Source organism: Amblyomma mixtum, chromosome 10 (assembly GCF_055824585.1).
Source record: "Amblyomma mixtum isolate Tamu chromosome 10, ASM5582458v1, whole genome shotgun sequence".
Lineage (NCBI taxonomy): Eukaryota > Metazoa > Arthropoda > Arachnida > Ixodida > Ixodidae > Amblyomma > Amblyomma mixtum.
Window position 1 is genome coordinate 121923903 of NC_143021.1, and position 17682 is coordinate 121941584.

Below are 17682 nucleotides of genomic sequence, written 5' to 3' on the forward strand. Positions count from 1 at the left end.
TACTAAAATGTTCCCTATAAGTGGTTGTTGGTGTTATGAGGTTTAAAGTATCCAATCGACTGACCCTATGAGGGACGTCGGAGTTGAAGGCTCCGGATGATTTCGACCACTTGAGGTTTGTTAATGTTCGCTGATATCGCGCAATACAAGAGCTTCTAGCATTTCAACTTCATCTAATGTGACTGTCGCACCCACGGTCGAACCCGCGTCCTTTCTATAAGTCACATGTGTCAGTATGTCTCAAAGGTCTTTCTAAAACAATTAAAAAGTCGCGTGCTAAACGAAAGACTCTTATAATAACTGAGCGATGTAAGCATACATATTCCCACCTAGCCGTGATAGCAGTCCAGCAGCCAAGAAGACAGTGAATGACTTGCAAGCGAGGCTCTTAAGTGGGCTGACTAGCTGCGAGAAATAACATAAAAGCTCGACGATGCCTGTATCAATAGGCGTGCTCGTCAGTCGGCGACAAAGAGAGTTCCCGCCGCTCTCAGCTGCGCTTGATTTAAAAGCAAATAAGTTTAGAGATATGGCGCCAAGATCGTCTACAAAAATCCCGAACAATGCAGAAGCAGTTACCTGAGACTATGATTATTCAAGATAAGCATGGTAGTATCTCGTGTCACAACGGGATTGATAATACCGCTTGTCTTCGGCGTTGAGAACGGGAAAACAAACAGTACAAGTCTTCACGGCATTACCTCCTCTCAAAGAAGCGTCGCCCGATGCTTCAGCGAAAGGATTGCATGGTAAGTTAAAATCAACGCGAACAATCCAAAAATAAACCCTAAGTACATTAGTGCACGTCTTTCGCTTCAGGCGGACCATCTGTGCATCTCTTGGCGTGCTCGACCCTGCTGCGATACTGTCACTCCGTCGGGCACCACTTCCTAGTCAAGTTATAAGGGTTTTGTACGGGAGAAGTAGTGGCGCGGAGGAAAAGCTTTTCAGTCAGTCGGCGGCGGGGAATGGGCATCCATACCGTGCACTGCTCACCAGGTACAAATCATTGTGACGTCTTCGTGCACTGTAGCGTCGGGCGTCCGTGTTCTGTTGGTTCGTAATCCGTATCCGGGCAAGCCCTCAGGCTTCCTCTGCGCGCTGAAGTTAAGCGGCGACGTCGAGGTTTTTTTTGTCACTGACGTTGGCTAACATGGCGCCAAGCGTTGTGGTGACCTCCCTCCCGTAGACGTGCTTGAAGGGTGTCATCTGTGCAGCCTTCTCCACTGCTGTGTGGTAGGCGAAAAGGAATTATGGAAGGAGCACACCCAAGGTATTGCGCTCATTGTCTGCATACATGGGGAGCATGACAGCGATCATTTTGGTTAACCTTCCCGCTCGGCATTTAGTTCGTGTATCCTTTAGTAAAACTTGGGGCTGGGCGATACATTCTTTGCGATAGGTTAGCGCAAAGAAGACTAACACAATGTGAGAGGACGAAGACAGCACTCTTCTGTGTTGTGTCGTCGTCCTCTCGCCTTTTGTTCATCTTTTTTGGCGCTAGCCTATCTCAAAGAATAGTTTGTGTATGGTACCAATCGCCTTCCAGTGGCTGGTTTCGCTGTAGTGTAGGATTGCTTGCGCGGGCTCAGCAGTAAATACTGTTCCCTTGTTCACGAAGAGAACGTCTAGGATTCAGTGGCGAGGACAATGTTTTCAACGAAGAACTTTTGAACGTCTGCAGTGCTACCACTCGGCAGGGATTTCACTTCGGCTAGGGGGTCAAGTATTTAGTTGCTACTGTTATCCACTTGTAACCAGATGACGACTAGGGGAAGAGGCCAATTAAGCCCATACCGATCTGCCTGAAAGGGCGCTGTGGTATTTGAATTGAATGTAGGAATCCTCAAGTTCCGGTTCGCAGCCTTTTCCAGCTTTGGCAGTCAGGACAACTCCTGACGTATTGAGCGATGTCATCGTACAGACGGACCAATCATATGTGTTCTGAATACTCCGCCGAATAAGAGTGAAGACAGATGTAGACTCTTCGTCGCGGAGGGGAACAAGATATGCCTTCCTTGTACTCAAGTAGGCGCTACAGTTCGTGAGCTGAGCGTTGGCGCTGCGCAAAGTCGCCGATACTTATCTGTCCCTAAAAGACGTCCTCATTGCCGCTTTTTGTTGACCGAGGCTTTCGATAGCCAGTCAGCATCGGTGTGCTTGTGTCCTGACATGTAGATGACAGTGATGTGGAACTCCTAGAGGCGCAGGCTCCATCGGGCAAGGCGGTTCAAGTAGTTCTTTAAATTGACAGTAAATCAAAATGCGTGGTGGCCGCTGACAACCTTGGATGGCTGACCAGACAGGTAAGGACGAAAATGTAGCCGTGATAGCACCGACGCTCTCTTTCTCGGTCGCACAGTAGTTCGACTTCCACAGGTAACGGCTAGCGTAGGCGATTACTTTCTTCAGCACATGGTTTTCTGTGCGAGGAGGGAGCCTATAGCCCACGGTGCATGCGTCAGCATGAAGCCCAGTCTCAGCATATTCGTCAAAACCCTTGCGGACCTGAGAGAAGTGTGCACGACGTTGAAGGTTCCTGAAGGCTTCCATTTGCGGCGATTTCCATTCGGAAGGCACGCATACCTTTGTCAGCTAGGTTAGAGGACTGGCGATGCGCAAATAAATTGGCTGTGGTTTAGGTCTGCTTAAACCTGGAGGATTGCGAAAGCAACATCTGCGCGTAGCCTTATATTGTTCCGTGAGCTACATTGCCCACAGTCTCGCCGTTTCGCGTGCTCTTGCATGACCACACTGCCCATACGCGGGAAGCAAGCGACGTCACTACGTACCGCTGGCGTGCCTCGCCGCGCGCGCTTGCTTTCCTTTCCTTAAAATGATCAGAGCGTAAAACGTTGACAACGCCAACGCCAATGAGCACAATGAACACCGATGTCCTATGGCTTCAGCGCCGCGTTTCTGGCACAACCTTGTCGATGCCTGCAGCTCACATCTCTCTCATCACCCCACGTACCTATAAGCATGATTCAAGCACCCACTGACCCAGGGAGCCATTATGCGCCCTTCCTTTCCTTAAAATGAAACGAAGGTCAACGCCAATGCCAATGAACACAATGAACGCCGACGGCCTATGGCTTCAGCGCCGCGTTTCTGGCACAACGTTGTCAATGCCACCTCATGCAGCGCACACCTGTCACTACCACCACTTAGATTAAAGCATGGTTGAGGCGTCCACTGTTCCAAGAGGGCAGTTATGCGCCTTCCCACTGGTTCCGGTGTCCACCAGATGTGGACACTTCGCCCTCACCTCACGCTACGTACAGGCGCGGCCATAAGTAAACGGAGCACGCTATTGCGTTCGAAGTGCAATCACGCTTCCTCCATTGGTAATGAAGAAGCGTTGTTTGTCTACAAGAAAGCCCACCAACCTCCTCTACCAGCATGCGCGTACCACTGCTGAAAATTTCATTTCTGTGACGCGTGAAAAATATTCGAAGACAATTAGTTGCGTGCTCCGTTTACTTATGTCCACGCGTGTACATCCTGGCACAGCAGAGTTAAGCCACTGCAAATTTTATATACACCACAAACCACGCCGATGGCGATGCGCAATCGCTACTGCGCCTCAGAGCGGGAGAAAGAGAGAGAGGGAGACTGTCGGCGAGGCGATGTAGAGAGCGCGGCGGCGGCCCGGTGCGCCAGCTGTGCGCCATTTGATGTCACCTGCTCCTCGCGCATGCGCAGCTTGGCCTTTCCAGAGTTCCGCGAAATGGCTCGGCGAATAGCGGTTGCTTTCGAAACAAAAATCATTCACAAAGCATGTGTTAGAGCTCAGAGCGCCAGAAATCTTCGGATGGCTTTGTTGTAATGTGGCTGCCGATATGCGAAAATCCGATATTTCTGACTGTGGCTTTCGACCAGCGAAGGAAAATATTTAACCTCCTATGTTCTGTGCCAGCACCGTAAACGGTCAACATCTCCTTCTGCGGGCCTCCTACAACCCCTTCTTTGCCAATTCACTCCGTCCGATGTTGTCGGCATCGATATATACGGATCTCTGCCGTTGACACCTGCGAGCAATCGCTGGGTAGCCAACGCCGTGGATCCTCCAGATAAGCAGAAGCTGCTGCTCTTCCTTCCGCCTCCGGTGCAGAGATCGCCCATTTTTTCCTGATGAGCGAAAAAGGTTAAGCGAGTTGGTACATATTCATTATTCACAACAGCGGAGGAAACGCGGACAAAAGGGGAGAATAGACAAACCAAGCGCTGACTTCAATTGAAATTTATTACGAGACGGGAAGTATATATACATCTTTGAACAAAAAAAAACAAATATAAACAAAACCGGCATACACGGCGTTAACTAATGCGCACGAGAACAATGACAAAAACAAAAAACAGAAAAAAAACATTAAAAAACACTATGGCCAGAGGAAGATAACACTGGACGCGTCCTTAATCGCGCTAACCATCAAGATGGGCACCCTTGAGGAAGTCAAGTTCATTCTGTGACACCACTACAGAAGCTCTTGAATAAACAGCGCGAACTGCGACAAGCACAAGAGACAAGGAAACGGACGAACACAGCGCTGAGGAGCAAGTACCTGTTACAGTCGGATAAGGAAGGGGGGTTCGTTGTAATGCCCAACGAGTGTTTCCTGTCAAAAGCAGGCGAAGCTGTGTGTGCCGCGTTCAGGGAATGCAGTACGGCATCTTCCCATAAGGCAAGGAGCCGTGCAAAAAACTTTGCAACGATTGCAACCTCCCCAAGCTTGCTCAGGACATTGCGAATAGCGATAAACTAAGTCTTAATATGTTCTTTTCTGCCAAAACGCACAAGCCTGATTGCCCGCTTCTTGTGATTGTCTCAGAGAGGGGTACTTGGCAAACAAAAAAATCAGCGCTGTGTCGTCCGTTTCCTTGTCTCTTGTGCTTGTCGTCGTTCGCGCTATTTATTCAAGATGCTTAACCAACTAGCCCGCTAAACGTGTAAACGCACTATGGAAGGCCGACTGCTGCAAGTGTTTTCAGAATTATTCATTTGATAGGCTTCCATTATTTCTCTAGCCAATTGGTCTTTATGTCTAAAAAGAATGGTTGTGACAGAAAATACCGGGGTGCGACCGCCTGACCGACGGGGCTGTGCGAGGTCGATAGATGACTTTGACGAGTTGTTACCGCAGCAACTGGAGTGTTCCTGAAGCATTTTTAATTAACGCATCATCCGGTCTGGCCAAGATACACAGCACCGCAAAAAACGAAAAAACGAGAACTCCAACACTGAATGAAATGATCTTTGGTCGATGCTTGACCTGACACCCAGTTGTTGTACCATGCAGATCTCCTTTTTTGTTGTGCACAGATGCCACTCAACTTTTTTGATGCTGAAAAAACAACCTTCACGCCGTATTTGCCCCCTGTCTTCTTGTATTTTTCTATTCTCATCTTTTGTCCGAGTAACGTTAAGAGATCGGAGGCGGCCAGAGTGGGTGAGAGAACAAACGCGGGTTAATGACATCCTAGTCAAAATCAAGAGGAAGAAGTGGGCTTGGGCAGGGCATGTAACGCGAAGGCAAGATAAGCGCTGGTCCTTAAGGGTAACGGAGTGGATTCAAGAGAAGGCAAGCGTAGCAGAGGGCGGCAGAAAATTAGGTGGGCGGATGAGATTAAGAAATTTGCGGGAATATGGTGGCCGCGGCTGGCGAAGGACAGGGTTAATGGAAGAGACATGGGAGAGGCCTGTGCCCTGCAATGGACGTAGTCAGGCTGATGATGATGATGCTGATGATTGTGAATAATGAGCATTTTTTTCTGCACGCCATTCTTCTACGCCACGGAGCCCGTCGTGTTCTTCTGAGCGACTGTGGCCTCGTTTCGGGCAAGTTCGTCATGCCTCGAATACCACCAACAAAACAGCACCTGCTTATCACCCCCATGGACTCACAGAGCGCTTCCTGCAGAATCTTTCGCACATGCTCTCCACCTACATTCATCCCGACCATAGAAACTGGGACTCTCTGCTCCCATTTGTTACCTTTGCCTACAATACTGTTTTGCAATGAAGAACCCATTACTCTCCATTTTTCCTTGTCTATGGCCGATCCCCTAGCTTCGTCATGGAAGCATCTTCCTTTTTTGACTCCGTCCCCTCTTCAGCACCCTCCCATGAACAACTTACTTCTCGCATCGCCCACTGCCGCGAACTTGCGCGACTGAGCACAGAAGCTCAATGTCAGGCCTCCCGGAAACGCAGTTATGTCCTTACCCTCCGGGCTGTTTCTTATTCCCTTTGTGAGGAGGTTTTATTCTGACACCCGTGTGCACACCAGGTTTGTGTGAAAAATTTATTGGCCGCTACGCTGGCCCAAATGAAATGCTTGAACAAAGTCCTCCGTTAACTTTTGTGTTGCACGCGCTGCGCCTGTTACTGATCGTCTCTGTCGTGGCGTCGATACCGTCCACGTGCAGCGCCTCAAGCACCTTGCCCGTCATCACTGTAGCCCCGTCAGGCAGAGTACACCCACCTACCCACCTACCCACCTACCCACTTACCCGCCTATCTACCTACCTACCTACTTACCTACCCACCCACCCGCCCACCCACCCACCCACCCACTTATACCCCTACCTACCCAACAAGTATCTATAAACGTTGCCCGTAACCGCTTCATCTGCTCGCCGCTGGCTGAGTGGTTGGCCGGCGTATCCAAACGTTGTTGCGAGAGTTTCCCAGTAAAAATATTCATTGCGAGCGCGGTTACAGAAATGTCTGCTACTTAACGAGATAGCAGAGTCGGGAAGTGTGACTGCGCGATTTTTCTGATGCCAGCAGTACACATGGTATGCGAACAGGACGTTACTACACTGCAGTGAAATTCTCGGAGGACCATATCAGCACTATTCTTATCAGGAACAGGGCCTAATATTCTAAAAACATGATTTGTCCCGACTAGATGAGTCTGTGTAGATGCGATGCGCTATATGTTAAAACAAAGAAAACATCGCCACCCCCGGGTGACATGCACAAAACTAACGGGCAAATTTGTAGCAGGAATAGATTTGTGCGATTGGCTCTCTAACTGCAGGCCTTATTGCGACAGGCGTGCATGCTGACCTGCTGCTTTCTTATCCACAGAGGTGGCGAGGATATAGGCTGAGGAGTGGTTTAATGATATCATCAAATTTCATGTCATCCTGATTTTTTGCACGCGATTGTGCAATACACTCGCTGTCGCTGTCGATTACATAAGCCGTAATGAATTGAAGAAAATTATTTGTACCTTAGCGGCCTTACATTCATTACAGGCGTTCCATTCACTGCACACGCAACAAACAAACCTGCAACAAACCTTGGGCAGAAGGCGTGGTTAATTGTTCCGATTAAACAGCGCGCGGTATTAGTGGCCGCCTTTCCTCTCACCTTCGATACGATTAAAACATACGCTTTCATAATTCATGTTTAAAGAAATTCATGACGTTTCGAAAAGGAAAAAGAACTGCACCTTTATTAGTTAAATCAACGCGACACTCTTTTAATCACAATCTTAGCTTGTTTTGTGCAAAGCAGCATGGAAAATTGTCAACCACTGTTTCTTACTCAATCGTCTACTTATTCATTCACTCACTGTACAATATTTTTCTATCGTCAACGCGATTTATTTTAAATTATCTTCAAGGCACGCGTCAAACCCTTGCCCCTCTTCTTCAGGCCTGCCGTTTTCAATCACAACACAGGGATTTCTTCGCTGTTTCTCCTTTATTTCTTTACACAGGTAGAGATCAAGACTCGCAGCAGTGGAGGACTGCGGATAAATTATGGATGTCTGAGGTTCTTACGCGTTTTTTGACTTCATAGCGCATATAAGGAAAGTAAGGACGTTTCGCACAACATACAGCCTACAAACACTACAGAATAAACTACCCCGGTTACTAAATGATTTAAATCGTAAACATATCCAACTTGAAAAGGTGACGTTTAAAACACTCCGCCGGTATTTCGACATGTACTAGGACACATCGCTTGCCATTCCTGTTTACTCTGTCACGTTGTTGTTTTACCCTGACTGTACCGCTTTTCTGTATTCACTTTGATTTGAATTTTATTTGAAGCAAAAATGTGCTTAATTTATCTGTTACTTTCGCTAAACTCATTGCCATGGCACATGAATGTTCCATTGCTTTTGTAAGTGCTTTCTAGCTTCATTCTAACACGTTTTCTGTATAATTTTATGGTAGTTATTATGACTGATTGTAATTGCAGATGTTTTCATGTTTGTTCTATCTTTTTTTTTGAATGAGACATGCCGTTTCATTGCGCCTATGATGCTGTGAAGTGTATAGGGGGGCCTCCGGCTTTGTCAAGCTGTCGCTTGTGACAGCTTTTACTGACGGTCTCTCGCGCCTTGTATTCATTAGGCGTAAACAAACCATTATTATTATAGCACCCCTTTATTGTTTGTTTGAGGAAGGGGAGCTCGCCTTTTTCAAGCTGCGACCATCGCGACCGAGATTCCGTGCGGGGCTTCGTGCCGAAGAGCACTTCGCATTGATGAACATCTACTGCGGCAGCAAGCGTTCGGATGATCGTAACGGCAACAGTTGGGCGAAACATTCGTGCATCCTATCACGGCTACAGCGCGCAGTGTGCGGAGCACACGAACAAACGTCCTGTTCCTGGGCACTGCGCGTGCGTACATAACACTATAGTCTCGAAGACTGTAATATATTGTCGGGGAGGCACTCACGAAAGTCTGAAAGGTCATGCACACTCGGACGTTAGTAATAAGCGTCGTGAAGAAAAAATGAGAAAATAGAGGGCATGACGAAATAAATGGTGCGGCTGGTTTAAAGCGCGAAGCTTTCATCACTTAAGGTTGATGCGTGAGCTATAGAGCCTCAGGGAACGCAAGTTTTTGTTCTGTCAAATGGATAGAAGCTGTGTTCGTCCTCGTAGGACTCGAGTCGTCGCGTTTTCTGCAGTTCGAAATGTTCTCCTTTTTGTTAGGACAGCGCTTGTATGCCCTGAGCCTTACTCAGGGATAGGGGTACCGGGCACGCTGTTAAGAACGAAACAATTGCCCTCGTATAGTGGGCGGCCGTAGAGAAACACAGAGATAAAAAATTACCAGGATTTTGGGACGAACCTGTCAGCTCCCTAGGCTGGCACCACGTGGCGCGCATGGCTTTCATTGGCATTATCCATGACGTAAGAAAGAGAATGACCTGTGGAAGAGAACGGAATGGGCGCTAGCCTTAGCAGCACTGGCTGGGTGCTGTCCTCTGTTCTTGGTAGTAACAACTGCAAGGCTATATTGCAGACTGCTTTGTCCAGCAACGGATATGCTTCGACTATTTTTGAAGCGAAAAGCTTCACTAGGCTCGTCAACACCGCGCTTCGCGTGGGCCACCCTTCCTCCTCTTCGCCACCCCCTCCGTTCTCCTCCTTGCCACCGGTTTACCCTTCGCCGCTGCCGCGCGGTCTCCGCCGCCGTCCCATGAGAAGAACGTTCTTTCGCAAAGCGTTGCGATAACGCGTGAGCGGCGGCGGCGGCCATAAAAGAGGCCGCGCGCCGCGGCGCGCACTCCATCGCCACTTCTCCTCCTCGCCACCGGTTTACCCTTTGCCGCTGCTGCGCGGTCTCCGCAGCCGTCCCAAGAGAAGGTTCTTTCTCAAGGCGTTGCGAGAAGGTACGCGTGAGCGGCGGCGGCGGCCGTAGAAGAGGCGCAGACAGTCGCCATGGAAGGAAGAAAAGACCCAGAAGTGGTAGCGAGGGAGTTGGCTCAAAATCTACACCGCTATCGTGGTGGTCCCAGTGCATTGTGCGCGAACTGCGACAGCCAAGACGTCAAACAAACCATAACTGCAACTTTTCGCTTGTATATCCAGGCTTAACCAGAGCTAAGCCACTGCCAATTTTTTTAATCACCGAATGTCGGCGAAATCTGTAAATGGAGTTTTCTTAGCGTCACTGCACAACGAATGAGCTCTTGTGCGTCTCGACGCACTTCTTTTAGGCACCGTGAGATGCACTTTATTGACGCCTTGTTCTTGCCCTCGCGTTAACAGCTGGAGTTCGGTGGACACCCAGTTCTCGCTCATTCTCCTGCTCCCCGACGAACTGGACGGACTGGCCACGGTGGAGGACCGGCTCAGTGCGTGCACAGCGCTGCAGTGCTTCGGTCAGCTCAGACCGCAGAGCGAGGTCCAGGTCAGCCTACCACTATTCAAGGTCAAACAGGTATGGCTGTCTCTATATCATCAGCTCAGTCTGGGGCAACAGCTTAAGGCGCAACTGAAGATGTTTTAGAATGAGAGCTAGGATGTTAAAAACAATCTAAAGCGCGAAACTTACATTTAAACGATGCATAATGATTTTTTTCGTCCATTTGGAATGGTGCCCTGCCGTGGTGTCTCGATGGTTATGGTGCTCGTCTGCTGGCCCGAAAGACGTGGGTTCGATCCCGGCCACCGTGGCCGAATTTCGATGGACGCGAAATTCTAGAGGCCCGTTTACTGTGCGATGTCAGTTCACGTTAAAGAACCCCAGGTGGTCGATATTTCCGGAGCCCTTCACTACGGCGTCTCTCATAGCCTGAGTCATTTTGAGACGTTAAACCCCATAGACCAAACCAAACCAATTGGAATGGTAATGTAACCGCCCAGTACAGGTGGGACGGCGTTGAGCCCTTTCCACAAAGCTCACCACTGGATATGGGGAAGGAAGGGGGCGCATGGTAAAGCGATCTGCGAGGCTGCAAAGTTCAAAAACAGAAACACTGCTTGAAGTACGAACCGCACAGCCACCAAAATCCAAGCTTTCAGCGCGTTGTTTGCAGCCTTCCACCAAGGTGTTGAGGTGTTGGCAAGTTCATGGGAATTTTGAACTCTTCTTCGTACTTTCCCGACGCTGTCAGGAGAGTCCTAAACATCGTCCTGGCTTTTTGAAAGTTTTGAATGCTAGCCTGAAAAAATTGGAGGAGACACTTAAGCTCAGCTGTAAGGTTATGACGCTATGTCGTAATCGGTTAATTTCCGTATATGCAGAAGGTCACTCTCTACATTACATTCAAATACCTCTGGGAGTCCTAATCCCCCTCCTGCCGCAGCGATTGTCATGTGTCTTTGCCTTGCGTTGGCAGGTGCTCCCTGCGGTGGGCCTTGTGCGGCCCAGGTGCTTTTCCCGAGTGACCAATCATTAAACTGCCACCTGCCACGGTCAGCAGTTTCATCACAAAATGCGATGGGCAGGTTCTAATGGCGCCGCAAGGTCACGTGACATAGGTGGCCAGAGCGGTAGCTCTCTGAGCACCACCTGCCGGAGCACCACCTCGTGATTTTTCTCTGACAACGCCGACAGTGCCCACCCCGGATTTGAAGCCGCAGGCTCCTTTCCCAAGCATTGTAGCCCTAGTAAGCCGAGCACCAGGCCGGGCCATAGCTTGTTGCCATAGCCGGATTTTCTAGGTAACCGGGCAGTGGCGTTAAAATAAACTCGGCAGAGACACTGAAGACTGCTTGCGTGCGAGAAGGGGTAAGTCCGCCCGCTCACTTTGTGAACGCAGTCGCCGCGTGCTGCCTCGTGATGTATACCCGATGCTACGCAGCTGGCAATTCTACCTCTGCATGTAACTAGGCAGCCGCCGCCACGATGCCGCCGCTCCATTTCTGATCTGCGCGCGATCTTGAAGGCAGTCGCCGCCCTACCACTGCCTGCACCCTCCCCCCCCCCCCCCCACCAGCTGCCGCCTCAGGTTGCATTCGAATGCGCCGGCCGTCAGCGTGGGGTCATTCTCAACTTGACAGTCACAGGTACCTGGGAGTCATACCGCCCCTTGAGCAATGGTGCAGCGCTTGAGGCATGCGCAACTACCCTGCGATAAAAGGAGCGGCCGCCAGCGGGGTTTGTGCAACCCAAATTGCGCTTCCTGAGCTAGCTCTCGCGATAGTCAATTTGCTCACAATCCACACAGTCTGGTGGGCACGTGGCGGACGCCATCTTTTGTAGGTACCATCTAATGTTATCTCACACACACACGCACACACGCACACACGCACGCACGCACGCACGCGCACACACACACACACACGCACACGCACACGCACACGCGCGCACACACACACACACACACACACACACACACACACACACACACACACACACACACACACACACACACACACACACACACACACACACACACACTTCTCGTGCTTTGCTTGGAAGCTTCAAATATTAGAATCCTTCAAGGATTTCGACAACATCAGTTGTTGAGTGAGTTCGTGTTCACGGTGACCAATAACAGCACGACAGAAGGAACAGAGAGGAAGAAGCACTACACAGAGCGCTGGCTCATAACTAAAACGTTTATTGGCCCCCCGCCAGTATGAACACGACCTGGTGGCCAGAAAGGATATAAACACGCTTGAATAGCATGAGATTGGAAATCGCCAGTACATCAGGCGTGGAGCAAAAGTTAACGTTCACAATCAAGGTAACGACTTTCCTTATCTGACACCTGTACAAAGGGAGTACTGATACTTTCTTCTCAGTTCCTAGCTATCGCGTGGGCTTCTATAATTCCCCTAGCTAGCAAGTCCCGGTTTTTGCTATCACAGAGCATTCCTTATACAGTGAAAAACAGCCTTTAATGTCGTCATCGTCTTCAGCGTCTTCGTCATCTTCGTCGTCTTTGCAGGCGCTGCAAAGGCGACGAAGGTGACGAAGACGAAAACGACATGAAAGTCTGCACTGCAAATACAACGAAGATGATGACGACGACGATGATGATTTCTACAACGACTACACAGCTACCATAGTCCTCGATATAGTCGGCAATAAAATTATAGACACGATCTCGTCAATGCTATTCACCACCAGTTTACAGGACGTATTCTGAGGCATGGATGGGAACAGGTGTAGATTTGAGTTAATGGAAAATGCACGTGTAATCTGCAATTCACTGTTGACATTTCTTTGCTAGGTCACTGAGAACATGAGCTACAAAGCATGATAAACGACAGCCAGAGCAGAGCAGTGGGTCTTAAAATTAACATCAAGAAACCCAAAGGTTTGTTCAACAGCCTCACAAGGGAACATCAGTTCACAATTGGTAGCAAGGTGCTGCAAAATGTTACGAAAATATGTCTACTTAGGGCAGTAGGGAAGTAGAAGAATAAGAATGGGGCGGAGGGCATAAGGCAGGTTATCTCAGATCATGAATTGCAGTTTAATAATATAACTAAAGTGTAATATTGTCACGTCGGTTTAAGACGCGCTAACGCTCAAGGCAGTTTGGAAGGCTCCCAAGAACGTACGGTGCCGAGTCCGACGGTGGCGAACTTCGTCCTTTTCACTTAATGTCCTCACGTCGTCGTCTTCAGTAGCGCTAGCGTCATTAGCCCCCCCGTTCGAAAAGCATCGTCCCGATGCTAAAAGGAAACCAGCGTCAGAGGGAGTGTCACGGTGTCCTTGCGTGATACGGTTTCAGGCGAACGACGTGGACCACCTCGGGGCGCGCGTCGCGTCGTGAGCGTGGCGTTGGATCAGGAATGACTTCATAGTTGAGATCGCCGATGCGCCGCAGGACTTGGTAGGGGCCGAAGTAACGACGTAAGAGCTTGTCGCTGAGTCCGCGACGTCGGATTGGGGACCAAACCCAGACAAGGTCGCCTGGGAAATATTCGACCGCCCGTCTCCGCAGGTTGTACCGTCGGGCATCTTGGTCCTGTGAGCGCGAATTCGCACCCGGGCTAGTTGACGAGCATCCTCGGCACGCTGTAAAAAGTGGGCAACGTCGGCATTTGGGTGGTCGTCGACGTGGGGAAGCATAGCGTCGAGTGTTGTGGTCACCTGTCGTCCATAGACGAGACTGAACGGTGTCATGTTGGTTGTTTCCTGGACGGCGGTATTATAGGCGAACGTGACATAAGGCAGGACTTCATCCCACGTTTTGTGCTCCACGTCAACGTACATCGAAAGCATATCCGCGAGAGTCTTGTTCAGACGTTCTGTCAGGCCGTTCGTCTGGGGGTGGTATGAGGTCGACCTGCGGTGGCTCGTGTGGCTGAAAGCAAGGATATGCTGCATGAGCTCAGCAGTAAAGGCAGCTCCTGGGTCAGTAATGAGAACCCGGGGTGCGCCGTGGCGCAGGACGATCTGAAGCACAAAAAATTTGGCCACATCGATAGCGGTTCCACTCGAAAGAGCGGCTGTCTCCGCGTAACGCGTGAGATAGTCTGTGGCGACTATTATCCACCGCTTTCCGGAGTTTGATATGGGGAATGGGCCAAGCAAGTCCATCCCGATTTGTTGGAATGGTCGGGACGGCGGGTCAATGGGCTTGAGGAAGCCGGCGGGCTTGGCAGGAGGAACCTTGCGGCGCTGACAGTCACGGCAAGAGCGAACGTAATGCGTAACGTCATGTCCAAGGCGAGGCCAGTAGTATTTTTCGCGAATCTTGGCTTGCGTTCTAGTGACGCCAAGGGGGCCGGACGCAGGTTCGTCGTGGCAGGCATTCAAAATTTCGAGGCGTAGGTTCTCGGGCACGACGAGCAAGTACTCGCGACTGTTAGAAGAAAAGTTCTTTTTGTAGAGTACGCCGTCACGCAGGCAGAGGGAAGACGAAGCTCGCCGGAAGGCGGCAGGTACTCTGCCACTGGCACCTTCAAGATAATCAATGACGTCTCGAAGGTCCGGGTCAGCGCGTTGTTGGTCAGCAAAGTCGGTAGAGTTTAGGGCGGTCACAAAGGCGTCGTCGTCCGCAACGTCGTCAGGAGCTGGTTGTGCAGGGGCACGGGAAAGGCAGTCGGCGTCCAAGTGCTTGTGGCCGGATTTGTAGGTTACAGAAATGTCGTATTCCTGCAGTCGGAGACTCCATCGTGCAAGGCGCCCTGAAGGATCCTTTATGTTGGCCAGCCAACAAAGTGCGTGATGGTCGGTCACTACTTTGAAAGGTCGACCGTAAAGGTATGGTCGAAACTTGGAAATTGCCCACACGATGGCGAGGCATTCTTTTTCGGTGGCAGAGTAGTTTGCTTCGGCCTTAGACAGTGCACGACTTGCGTAGGCAATTACACGATGTTGATTTTTCTGGACCTGAACTAGGACTGCACCCAAACCAACATTGCTAGCGTCGGTGTGTACCTCAGTGTCAGCATATTCATCAAAGTGCGCCAGAATGGGTGGTGACTGTAAGCGGCGTTGAAGCTCTAGGAACGCCTGTTGTTGCGGCGCTTCCCACTGGAACTGGACATCGGCCTTGGTCAGGTAAGTAAGGGGCGCAGCGATTTTAGAGAAGTTTTTCACAAAGCGGCGATAATACGCACATAGTCCAAGGAAACGCCGAACTTCTTTCTGATCGCGTGGCGGCGGGAAGTTCGCGATGGCGACGGTTTTTTCCGGGTCCGGGAGGACTCCTTCTTGGTTCACGAGGTGACCCAAAAACTTCAACTCCTCGTAACCGAAGTGACACTTCTCGGCTTTTAGAGTGAGTCCAGAGGATTTTATGGCCTACAGCACCGCCTCGAAGCGACGAAGGTGCTCGTCAAAAGTTGGGGCGAATACGATCACATCATCCAGGTATACGAGGCAAGTGTGCCATTTCAGGTCCACGAGTACTGTGTCCATAAGCCGCTGAAAGGTCGCTGGGGCGGAGCAAAGACCAAATGGCATGACCTGGAACTCATACAACCCGTCTGGAGTGATGAATGCCGTCTTCTCGCGGTCCCTCTCGTCTACCTCTATTTGCCAGTACCCAGACTTCAAATCCATGGAGGAGAAATACTTGGCGTTGCATAAACGATCCAAAGCGTCGTCGATTCTGGGCAAAGCGTAAACGTCCTTTTTAGTGATGTTATTCAGTCGCCGGTAATCAACGCAGAACCGCAATGTTCCGTCCTTTTTCTTTACGAGCACGACAGGTGCGGCCCAGGGGCTCCGAGACGGTCGAATGACGTCGTTATCAAGCATTTCCTTTACTTGCGTGCTGATGGCGGCGCGTTCTCTAGGGGAAACACGGTAGGGTGACTGTCGCAGTGGTGGCGCCGTGTCGTCCGTAATAATCCGATGTTTAGCAAGGTGTGTCCTGCCGACGCGCGGAGACGACGCAAATGTGTGTCTGTAGCGATTGAGCAGGTCACGCAGCATGCCTTGTTGTTGTTGCGGCAATGTCTGGTTAATGTCGTACTTGATGTCGACTATGTCCTCTGGATCCGGTCGTGAAACACGAGTCAGGCTATGTGCGCACTTGGTATCAGTGACGGCATCGATGTAAGCGACAGTCGTCCCCTTGTTCAGGTGCTGGTGCTCATTGCTGAAATTAGTCAGGAGTACATCAACTTTGCCGTCTTCCAGAAACACGACCGCCCGAGGCACTGCAATACCGCGGTCGAGAAGCAAAAGTTGTTTACCCTCGACTATACCTTCAGTGTCTCGAATGGTATGCGAACCGACAGTCACCAGGATACTGGAGCGGGGAGGCACGGTCACTTGCTCGTCAAGAATATGGAGCGCCGACGGGAGGGCATCTGTGGTGTCAATGGCATTCGCTGTCGAAAACTGGACGGACTGGGACTGCAGGTCGATGATGGCTCCGTTGTCCGTTAGGAAGTCCATACCCAGGAGAACATCACGAGAGCAATCAGCAAGGACAACAAACTTTGCAGGGCACGTTTGCCCTTGTACCGTGACCCTGGCCGTGCACATTCCTATCGGCGTAATCAAATGTCCCCCAGCGGTACGTAACTGCGGGCCGTCCCAAGCTGTCATAACCTTTTTGAGCACAGCGGCGAATTGTCTACTGAGCACAGAATAATCGGCACCAGTGTCAACTAAAGCAGTTACGGCTGTGCCGTCTACTGAAACGTCTAAATCGGCCGGTGCTGGCGCCTTGCGGTACAGTCGAGGAGTCCGATCGCGGCTTTGGTGCGTCGAAGGGATGCGGCGTCGAAGAGAAGCGTCGGGGTTACGAAGAAGTGCGGCGGGTTGTCGGCTTGTCTTAACATGCTGTCGTTCGTGGGTCGTCGAGGACGGTGTGTTGCACGACATTGGCGATGTGTCTGGCGGCGTTGGAGGGTCTTGTTCTTGTCGTCGAGCAGCCGCACCTCCAGAGGCTGCCGCGTCTAGTTTCCCCTACGGGGACTTCTAGACTGGCCCTGGTCGCTGGGTCCCGGAGAACTGTAGCGGCGCGGAGATGGTGATCGCGACATGCGACGCTGGCCGGAGTCCGCATGGGAGATGTAATCTGCGATCTCCCTTGGTCGCTCTCCAGGCAGCGGACGGGGAGCACCGAAGGGGAACCCTCGAAGACCCATCTCCTTGTATGGACAGCGGCGCCAGATGTGCCCAGGTGCCCCGCAATGGTAGCACAACGGTCGATGGTCCGGGGTTCTCCAGACGTCAGTTCTGCGACGCCTAGGTCGCTGGACAATGTTCGACTGGGAAAGTGGAAGCTGAGGAGCGGCTGGCGTAGGTGCTTCATATCGTTGGGTCGAGGCCGGAAGGAAACGACTTGCGGCGGCAGCATAACTCAATGTTTGTGGCGGCGGTGGAGTGGCTGCCGGAAGCTGCGACGTACCTAATGCTTGTTCGACCTCCTCGCGAATGACATCTGTAAATGACGCAATCTGCGGCTGAGCAGGGGTGTGCTGCAAAGCCTTCGCCACCTCTTCCCTTACAATGGCTCGAATGACCTCACGCAGCGATTCTCCTGAGGTCATGGATG

The 17682-nt window shown here is 50.8% G+C and overlaps 1 protein-coding gene across 1 annotated transcript in view; it reads left to right on the forward strand.

Moving 5' to 3' along the window:
- The window catches only part of LOC149326815 (iris-like), a 54928-nt gene that overhangs the window by 26628 nt on the left and 10618 nt on the right, over positions 1-17682 (forward strand). Inside the window, exon 4 of the mRNA XM_089563548.1 lies at positions 10034-10199. Coding sequence (XP_089419674.1) covers positions 10034-10199 — 166 coding nt within the window. The remainder of the gene's footprint in view (positions 1-10033; positions 10200-17682) is intronic.